Source organism: Egretta garzetta, unplaced genomic scaffold, assembly GCF_000687185.1.
Source record: "Egretta garzetta isolate BGI_Z169 unplaced genomic scaffold, ASM68718v1 scaffold271, whole genome shotgun sequence".
In the NCBI taxonomy this organism is placed as follows: Eukaryota; Metazoa; Chordata; class Aves; order Pelecaniformes; family Ardeidae; genus Egretta; species Egretta garzetta.
The window spans coordinates 22,926-33,380 of NW_009258669.1; the positions used below are offsets into that span (position 1 = coordinate 22,926).

A 10,455-nucleotide genomic window follows, 5' to 3' on the forward strand; every position below is an offset into this window, starting at 1 on the left:
CCTTCTGCTGTTTACTAGACCCCAGTTGGTGTTTCTAAGCACTAGAAATGCTTATATTCTTTTTTCTTTTACTCATCTCATGGAGAGGGTCTCCACCTTGCCCTGTTACTTGTGAAGCATCTACGGATTTTTGTCAGGGAGCCATAGTCAGTCACCAGCTTGTAAACTCCATGAAGCTCACTGGTGCTGTTCTCCCTTAAGAGATGCATACTTCTTTAACTCTTGCATGTTGCCTACCTCAAAATTATGTTAGTTACAGTAGTAACAAATACAGTGCGCAATTGAAAAGTGCAAACTGGAAAGATCAGGTAACGGTTAAACCTCAATACAGATCAGAGATTACAGATTGATTTACTTTTCTTTGTGGCCTCGAAAATACAGAGAACCAAACTGAAAGACACCCTCCAGAAGTAAGCTAGGTGGCAATGTCCCTCTCTTTCTGCAAGTAGCCTTATCCAGGATGGGGCAAGGATGGAATTCATTTGAAGTTTTAAGGTCATCTGTTCAGTGCCTCACTCTTTTTTTACCATCAGAGAGAATTGATGATGTATCAGCTTAATCTCCTCATAATTTTTTGTCCTGCCTCATCAGGCATAAAAGTTCCTAATTCTCTTGTATCTCCTCTTTGTGCATTTGAACACCATTATCACAACTCTTTCCTGTTTTGTATTCTCTGGACTAAGCAATTTCAATTCTGTCAACCTTTTTATGCTGTCTTTTCTAGTCCTTTGGCTATTCTTGCTGCTTCTGTCAACTTACCTATTGACCACAATCCTTGAATTGCTGTGCCCCAAATGAGATGGTATGAGCACCAAATACCATAAAAAATTACTTCAGGTATCTGACAGACAGAAAGGTGTTTTGTGTGTATTGCAATAGTGCAATGCCATGGACTCAAAAAATAGATCAGTGGAAAGAGGATGTTTTGATGTTTCTTTTATTGTTATCTCCATGACTAGGAGACCTGCTACCTACTCCTTTAAGAAAAGAGTAATTAAATCCAGCAGTCTTGGACTTCTGTAGCTGGGATCTTAAGGACCCATGTGCTTTTTTGAGGAAAAAAAATCACACGGTCTTTGATGTTAAAATCTCCAGCTCCTAAAGGCTATAGTACAATGCAGAACACCTTTCGTATGCAGCAGCTAAGATCACTTTCCACCTCTAGCATCCCTCTTTTTCTCAAGATGCTGTGCTCCTTTGTGTGTGGCCTCATCAGCTAATTAACAGTACTGATAACACGTTTGTGCCTTCTTTTTTGAACTGTAAATACATTACACAGCTCCTAAGATTTCTGGTGGCATTTCTGCAAGACATCGGTTTGGAACTTAGGGCAAACATTGCACAAATTGACGTAGTAAATCCTTGAGAATACATTAACTTCCGTAAATTAAACATAATCTCTGGAACTCAGGCTACATCAAAGAGGTTAAATTGTGTGTTTTACTATATGAGGAAATCAATGAAGTGATGAGTGAAGTAAACACAAAGGCTATGAGTAATTTCTGTATCCACTCTGTTCCAGTGTGTACTGGAGACAAAATACGATCATATATAACCACTCCCTTTAATGTCATCCCTATTATTTAAAAATACTTCCTGTTCCTTGAATCTCTTACAGAAAAGCTGCCAATTTTCAAGGCATATTTACCTAATGACGAGTGGCTTAGATAAGAGGTCTTGTCTGTCATATTTCATTTTGTGCAGCACCCTCAGATTAGATCTGTGGCTTTTTAACATGGTGTACTCATTGTCTTCATGCACAATGCATCTTAGTGAATAAACTGTATTAAAGAGATGCTGTGCATCCCAGGTACAAGAAAATGAATCTACATCATAATTATGATAGAAAAATTAGACTGAAGATGTGATTGTCTTTTGGATGTTAGCACTCTTTCTCTGGCACAAAGCAAATTTGACTGCAACAAGGAGGGAGCTGAAGAAACGAAAAGTGTTTGTGGTTGGTTGAAGGGATACAAAGTTAGGTAGCTATTTTACTATTTTATTTTTTCCCCCAGATGAGAATGGAGGTTTTCAAAATCTCTTGCCTGTGATAAGTTTGGGATTTTCTTTCCTGAAAGTACTAATTTTTAAAAGACCACTGACTGATGCAGTACTGATTTTCATGGAGACTCCAAAAATTCCTGAATTGTCTTCAATATAGCACACACATTTTTTAGAAGAAGGCAGAGTATAATTAACATTTGAATAAGCTGTTTTATAGTCTTCAGCATATTTTGTATTTATTTTCTAGTAGCTCTCCTAAAAGCAAAGCCATTTGGGATTTCTCTTTTTGGGCACTTCTTTTCATGTGCTTATTCAATATACTCATACAATTTTTCAGAGTGACAGATCTATTCAGGAAAACTACCTGTAGTTTAAACACTCCGTGGTTTAGTATTTCTGACCTGTAGGAACTATGTGGCAGGAAGACTGCCAGCAGTACATTTCTTCTTCAATAGGCAAGCTCCCATCTGCAGGTAGTTGCTCTCTCTGGTAAGTGCCGAAAAAAAAAAAGCAATACTCTGGTCCACAAGCTCCTCTTGAAATTAGAGAAGCAGTGGAGCTCACCTGTACTAAGCAGCTGAACCTATAGCTGGCTTGACCAGCTATGGCTGGGAGGCCAAAGAGACTGCCTCGAGACAGGGGTCTCGGTCAAAAAACTGTGGAAAATGTGTTTTTGTAATAGAATTACATAAGAAGGCACCTCAATAATACTTCACCTGGAAGGAACCCAGAAACTAGTACCCTCAGAATAGTAAATGTTATTTCAGGAGCAGTGTATTTTGGGTTGGGGGTGTGTGTATATATATATATGTATGTGATCTATTTAATTAAGCTTTGGGTTTGCTATTTTGAAGGGTTGTTTATTTCCCAGCATGGTAGTTCTTTATCTTTCATCCAGCTGAAGTGGTGTGTTAAAATGCAGTGATTTCTTTTCCTGGTAGATGGCGGTGGAATTCCTACATGAACTGGATGTTCCATTTTTCAAAGTAGGATCAGGAGATACAAACAATTTTCCATATTTGGAAAAGACTGCAAAGAAAGGTAAGCATTTTCTTTTGAGCTGTCTTGGTTAACATCACTGGGTCGCAGTCGATCAGTTATTAGATTCTTCCTCCAATTGATTTTGGAAAAAAAAATCTAAAGTACCTTTAGAAAAAAATCACCCTTAGGCTTGGAGAAAAAAGGTTCACCCAGCTTCCTTGTCTACTGAATTAATTTACTTCAAGAATTTATTTAATCTTGTGTAGCTTTCATACAGACCTAGGACAATACATGTGCATGTTTTCTAATGGCTAGGCCGCCCAATGGTGATTTCCAGTGGGATGCAGTCGATGAACACAATGCATCAGGTTTATCAGATTGTGAAGCCCATCAATCCAAACTTCTGCTTCCTGCAGTGCACCAGTGCATACCCGCTTCAGCCAGAGGATGTCAATCTCCGTGTTATATCGGTTAGTGAATAACCCAGAGTGTGCTGTGGGTAGGGTACCAGAGAAGGGTTATGCACATTTATTGAGATGCATTTCCAGGTCTTAGGCATGCTGGAATTTGATTCTGAGAAGTTAGAAGATGTATCATGTCCCTCTAATTCATGCAAGTGTTGAAGTAAAAATACTCATTGGATCCTCTTTTAGCAGAACTCAGCTTTGAGGAATATGACAAAAGATATTACTGGAGTATTCACAATTAAACAGAGGAAAATATGACATATGGTTAACAGGTTAACCCTGTACTTTGCAGTGCAAAGAAGAATGATGTAGACTGTTATCATTAAGAAGGTGCATTGAATTGAGAACGTAATTCCAAATAGGGGGCTAGACCAGAAGCTTTTGTTAAAAATGCTTCACGTGAATATCGGAGCAATGAAGGTGCTTGTATAGTTTAGGTCCTTGAATTAGGTCCTTGTATAGTTTCCTTCACTGAAAGTATTACATGGATTTGCCTGATAATGATGCAAGAAAATTTTCCCAAATTGGACAGTATTCAAGCACTTGCCTAGCTTTATGCACATGTACGTTATTTTTAGTATAACTGGACATGGCTGCATTTAATTGCCTTTAGGATTGGGTGACTGTCCTCTGTGTATGGCTGAAAGAATTGCTTCAAGATTTTAAATACGGGGTTGAAGAAATCTGCTCTGGATACAGGTTAAGTTTAACCACAGTCTGTTGGGATCTTGGATTAAAAATAGAGCACTGTTCTATTACTGTACCTTGCAGTGATGTAAGTTTTGAAGACCTTGAAGAGTACAATTAAATTAAAAGGAAAAGCATAAGAGAAGTTGTAGAATAGAACATACCTCCTTTTCCTTGTCAGTATTGATAATCCCTAGTGAAATTCTTAAAACATGACGGTCAGTAATGCAGTGTGACTTTCAATATAAAAAAAATTCTCAGCATAACCAGCTGCTTGTTTTGTGGCCCAGTAATTGTCTGTGTTTTTTACTGCAATTATCACTGTTAAATTTGCTTTGTTTGTAACTTTGAAGTTTCTACCTTGGTAATTCAGACCAAGTCTGTTATGATTCAAGGCCTACCAGTCAGCTTTTCCTGACATACCCATTGGCTATTCGGGGCATGAAACTGGCATAGCCATTTCAGTGGCAGCTGTTGCCATGGGTGCTAAAGTAGTGGAACGCCATGTGACTCTCGACAAAACATGGAAAGGAAGTGATCACCAAGCATCCCTGGAGCCAAATGAACTGGCAGAGTTAGTGAAAGCCATCCGTACTGTGGAAAAAGCAATGGGTTCTCCAGTCAAGCAACTCTTGCCCTGTGAAATGGCATGCAATGAAAAGGTAACTTTTGCTTTTGATTGATGTGTAGCTGAAACTCATTTAGGCCTATAGCTAGTAACTCTAGATTCAGAAAAACAGCTTGCTGATTGTTTATTGCAGCCGTGTTTCTGCTTCTGCACTCAAAAATACCTGCTGCTAAGTAGCAGCATGCACAGTGTTTACGCTTAGCACACTGTAACATTAGTGTAGACCTGTCACTTTCTATAAACTGCTATTTCTGGCAGTCAGTAACAATTTTTGCTAAAGCATAATGTTGGCAGTTTTGAGTATAATTGAGTTCTATGTATAATCATCCAATGGTCAACTAAGTTAAGTAGAACCATAGAATCATTTAGGTTGGAAAAGACCTGTAGGATCATGTCATCCAACCATTAGCCTAACACTGCCAAGTCCACCACTGAACCTTGTCCCTAAGTGTCATGTCTACGCATCTTTTAAATACCTCCAGGGATGGTGACTCAGCCACTTCCCTAGGCAAACTGCTCCAATGCTTGATAACTCTTTCAGTGAAGAATTATTTCCTAATATCCAATGTAAACCTCCCCTGACACAACTTGAGGCCATTTCCTCTCTTCCTATTACTCTTTACTTGGGAAAAGACACCAACACCCACCTCACTACAACCTGCTTTCAGGCATTTGTTAGAGAGGAATAAGGTCTCCTCAATGTATTTCTTGCAGTGAGGGGCCCAAAACTGAACACAGTATTGGAGTTGTGGCGTCACCAGTGCGGAGTACAAAGTACTTGGTAATGGTAACAGGAGTAATAGGTCTCTATGATTGTATACAAGCTGCTTTTACATTAAGCTAGAATACTAGTCAGTCTAATCAGAGTCCCTTCATTCCAATTCTGAAAAGTTTCCAGTATGCCATTATCTGATTTAAGAAGGGATCTAGGTGTTCCCAGCAGCCTAGTTACAGTGAAGGTTTCTATGCTAACTCAACCTTCATTTGGAATAAGAAGTAGTGGGGAGGGCAGTTCCACACAATCTGTTCCCAAGTAACTGCAGAATACTTTTTAGCCTGTATGTTAAACCTAGGGATGTGTTTGACTTTTTTTTTTTTTTTTTTTTTTTATTTTACTCCTGTAGCTGGGAAAGTCTGTTGTGGCGAAAGTGACAATTCCTGAAGGTGCAGTACTGACACTTGACATGCTGACAGTGAAGGTGGGAGAGCCTAAGGGATTTCCCCCAGAAGCCATCTTCGATCTGGTGGGCCAGAAGGTTAACAAAAAAATTGAAGAAGATGAAACCATCACTGAACAAGCAGTGGAAAATCATGTCAAAAAAGTGAAGTGCTAAACCAAAGCACTCCATTCCACATTTCATGATGTAGTACTACACTGCATAACATATTTAAGTATAGCAGCATGGTAGGTTAGAAGAAAGGGGTGTAATTATGGGGATCCAAGCAGGTTAGAATTTTCAGGTTCTCATTAGCAAGAAGTTTGTGCAGCAACTGAGTATAAATTATGAAGATCAACTTTATTAGAAACCATATAGCATTGTGTCTAGAAAATACCATGGTCCTCCTTTCTCCATTTCACTTAACCTAAATCGATTTGGAGTTTTATCAAATCTAAGACCACAGTCTGCTGCTTTCCAGCTTCCCTTTTATGGTAAGAATACACTAAATCACAATAATTTTGTCTACACTTTGAATTGTTCTAACACCGTATCTTTTGATGTCACTCTCTTTTCTGCCGTTTTCTTCACCCCTGTGATAACAGGATGCTTGTTGGAGTTGCATGCAGACAAGTGAAAGTTTACATACACTGAGCAGAAAACTACACATGCAGCCTGATGGATTTTTCTCAAGATGAAAGCTTTAAGATAGAAAGTAAGTCTCAAGATAAAGCAGTGGGTTGCAGGAATCTGCATTCTGGGGAAAATGAGCTCCTTGAGGAAGCTAGGTTCACAAGAGACAGTACCAAGAAAGGAAGCAAATTGGCTATGTAGAAAGGTCCCATTTGCCCTTAAGGGGCAAAAGAAAGAGTCTTTTTGTACTGTTTGTGAACTGAAAGGCAAGAGGGCAAGCCAAACAGATTAATGGGGGGCAGAAATATATCTGAGATGGACCAGTGGAAATAAACTTACCCTAAGCTTCCAAAAAAGGTCAAAAGCATCTGTTGTGAGCTGAGTGAAGCCTGGAATATTAAAGCAATTCTGCAGTGTATTTGGATACCTCTATTTGTATGTGGGGGGCAACTTCTCAGGTGGGAAGCCAAATGCTGGTGAAGATTCAGCAGGCTCCTTCCTTTGCTTCTACTAAGCAAATACACTGGGTTGGGAATTTTTTCCCCGACACTGGTGTTTTGAGACAGCTGAGGCTGGCTGCTTAGCTAGGTCACATCACTATGCTTCAGCGTAATGGTCAGTGCTCCTCTGGTGTGCTCTGCTTTTGCATCACAGCTTCTCACTTTCCAAGTAAGAAATGCAATCCCACTCGTATCAGCATGCTGCTCTTCTCTTTGTCCAGGAAGGACCATATGGCAGCAGCTGCAAACAGGGCATCCCTCAATTAGCTTGGGTAGCACAGAACTGCTTTGGTATAATTAATCTGCATTTTTCTATCATGGAATAATTTACTAATGATGGTTACATGGAATTTGCTACCTCTTAGTTGTGAGTTGGTGAAGTATCTTGAATTTGCTTGTGTTTCTGTGCTTGTGAACTGTTTACTTTCAAAATGTTTACCTTTCTGCAATTCTGAGGAAACTATTTGTACCTTTAAATGGGGAAGGAGAGATTATTTGAATCATGCTTGACTGTATGTGAGCTCTGATTGATGCAATATGCTTGCCTTACATTAGTAAACTACTCAAAGTTGGGGATTTTTTTTAATTCAAATTTGAAAATTAAACCTAGCTTGTAAAACTACGTATTGTTTTTGCATTTCAGCCTATGGTGAGGCCTTGACAGTACTGATGGTGATTCCAGGGTCTTTAGTATTTGAACCCCATAAGATTACCCAACCTGCTTTAAGTAGCAGTGGTTCTTCATTCCAGCAAGGCTGGTCCTAGAGGCTGCTGTAAACATAAGCTCAAAAAATTTCCAGGACTTTTATTTTTTTCCCAATACAATTAATTAATTATCCCTATACAGAAACATGCAAGCTGTCTCTCCTAGTTTTATGTGAGTATACCTTTATCCAGCAGCAGTAAAGAGCCTTGGCAAATAAATAGGACACAAAAATAAATTAAGCACCTAGTGTTTTTATTGCAGCTGTGAGTCCTCCATGCATTTCGTCTTCTGTTGGGGGTAATACACAGCTGTTTGTTATGCTTCCACTCTGTGCGAGAACAGGGCCACCCAGAAGCCCAGTTCAGTCTCTGTCACAAGTAAGACCAGCCAATGGCTATTAAGCGTGGCTACAGAAGCTCCTACTTCAGCTTTACTTATAGAATCATAGACTCGCTTTGGTTGGAAAAGACCTTTAAGATCATCAAATCCAACCTTTAACCTAACCCTGCCATCCCACCACTAAACCATGTGCCTAAGCACCTCATCTATCCTTCTTTTAAATGCCTCCAGGGATGGGGACTCGACCACCTCCCTGGGCAACCCATTCCAGAGTCTGAAACCCCTTTCTGGGAAGAAGTTTTTCCTAATGTCTGGCCTAAACTTCCCCTGGCACAACTTCAGACTGTTCCCCCTCATCCTATCATCCATCACCAGGGAGAAGAGGCCGAAGGGATTTTTCCAACAGTCAGTGCCAGTCTTCAATTTTTCTGAGGTGATACTTAAGTAATTCACTTAGTGCATTCATTATGCAAATCTGACCTTGTCAACTATAACACTATGCAACATATGAGCTTGAAGTTTGAAGCAAACTAAACCTTTTACCATGTACAATTGCAGCCTCTCCAGGTAGATGAGGGGAAGGAAGTTCTTTAAAAAAGATGGCAATATCCAGGTTCAAATCTGAGTTGTAGTAGGTTTTTTTCAGTCAGACTTTTTCCATTTTGCAAGTTGAAAAAAAGTACGAAAAATACTACACATGACACTTTAGGTGGTATATCAACATCATTTATAAAAGCCAGATCACCTTCCCCCACTGAAAAAATGCATATAGATTAAAAATCACAGTTGGTTTTCTTGAACTTAACTGGTACCTTCTCAAATTAGCATCACAGTTACATATTTCATATGAGAGAGATTAATTCATGTAGATCGTTGCTAAAGCGGCTTTCACAGAAAAAGCATGAAATAGTAGCCTTTATTTTGTTTCATTCCTATGTTAGTTTGCATATTCCAATGGACCCTTCCCAGAGCCTCAAGGCTGGGTAAACTGGTTCTGTGAACTTGCAGCGGAAGGTGTGCAAATGAGCCATGCCATCAGTAACATTGTAGAATGAAAGGATTCCTGCTTCATAATCCAGAAAAATGCCAATGCGATCCGGATCATCTTCTATCAAGATGGGGATTCTTTCCCCCTTGTGAAATGCCCAGTATTCAAAATCAAACTTCTTAAGGCACCAAGATGCTCTGTTCCAGCCCAGTCGAGAGGTTTCAGAGTCTCCTTTCCTGCCAATGGAAGGGTAGGCTGCACCAATCCACCATCCTGCTCCAGCATGAAGCAGGTCAACTTCCCAGTAATGGCTTCCAGAGAGGAATGCATCTCTGCTTAAAACTTGCCATAATTTATCAAATCTCTGGGGACCACAAGGGTAAAATATCCTCCTCCAGTTGCAGCTTACTACAAGACGATCATCAGACAATTTCAGCCTTGGGTGAAGGCTGTCATATTCCCAGGTTGGTGATCTTGCATCTGCAGTAAACCATAAACATACTACATTTATCATGACTCTTGAAAGAAGTCCAAGTTGTAAAAAAACCTGCAAAGAAGCCCACAGCTGGCAGTGTCTTGGAACCTGCCATTTTGCAAGGAAAAACCTGACATTTTTAATAGAAAGCACTGCACTATTTATATGCACCGGTGCTTTAAAGTACCATAGGCTTTAAAGCAGGTCACTGTGTATGTCAGTATATGCATGGTTCACAAATGAGAAGATGAATACTGCCAGATGTGGAACAAATACTGTGAGCTTCTGCTTTATGCAGAACAGTTGGACACTTCTGGTGGGGTTACAACCTAAGGGTTTTAGAGAACACTGGAGTTCTCACTCTTGGTTTGTGAGATACCATTCCCCTGAAATCCCATTTGAAGATGCAGTAGGAGTCTGTTGCTCAATAGAGGCACCGCAGCTCTGAGCAGCAGCATCGTGTACACTGGCAAATGAGCCAACCTACCAGCTCCCAGAGGATTTAGCATGGTTCACCTAACCTGACATTTAGAAAAGAAAAATCACAGTCTGGAACTACACCCTAGAAAACACTGTCTTACTCAGTGACAGCTTAGAATATTTTTACCATGAAGCAGCTGTCACAGGACCAGAAATCACAAAGCCAGGGAAAAAAAAAGTTAAATTAAAAAAAGTTTGAAATGACACACAGGACAGGTCGAAAAGCTACAGGATTTTTAAGATGGGATTTTCCTCTGAAAATACTGTCCTAAAACTTCAGTACTGAATTGCTGTGTGTCTCACAAAAGTTTTCATAATATACTCCATCTCAGTTAATTCACTGTGTTAGCATGTGTTTTCTGATTTCAAGTTCTAGAAATAACCAAGATGCTCCCTCTGAAAACAGGATC

At 39.7% G+C, this 10,455-nt stretch overlaps 2 protein-coding genes across 4 annotated transcripts in view; one reads left to right on the forward strand and one right to left on the reverse strand.

The window, feature by feature from the left end:
• NANS (N-acetylneuraminate synthase) overlaps positions 1-7,716 on the forward strand; it is a 9,210-nt gene extending 1,494 nt beyond the window's left edge. The window contains exons 2-6 of one of the 2 annotated variants that reach the window (XR_004841153.1): positions 2,946-3,045; positions 3,301-3,455; positions 4,535-4,801; positions 5,892-6,418; positions 6,530-7,716. Coding sequence is in view for 1 of the 2 variants with exons in the window: in XM_009648633.2 (XP_009646928.1) it covers positions 2,946-3,045; positions 3,301-3,455; positions 4,535-4,801; positions 5,892-6,101 (732 nt within the window). In the remaining variant the exon portion in view is untranslated. Of the gene's footprint in view, positions 1-2,945; positions 3,046-3,300; positions 3,456-4,534; positions 4,802-5,891 lie in introns of both variants that reach the window. The other variant, XM_009648633.2, reaches the window with a different exon arrangement.
• Positions 7,717-8,484: 768 nt separating this feature from the next.
• The window catches only part of TRIM14 (tripartite motif containing 14), a 10,224-nt gene continuing 8,253 nt past the window's right edge, over positions 8,485-10,455 (reverse strand). For both annotated transcript variants that reach the window (XM_035888490.1, XM_035888489.1), the window contains one exon: positions 8,485-9,570. In XM_035888490.1, the coding sequence (XP_035744383.1) occupies positions 9,035-9,570 (536 nt within the window). In that variant the 3' untranslated portion in view covers positions 8,485-9,034. The remainder of the gene's footprint in view (positions 9,571-10,455) is intronic.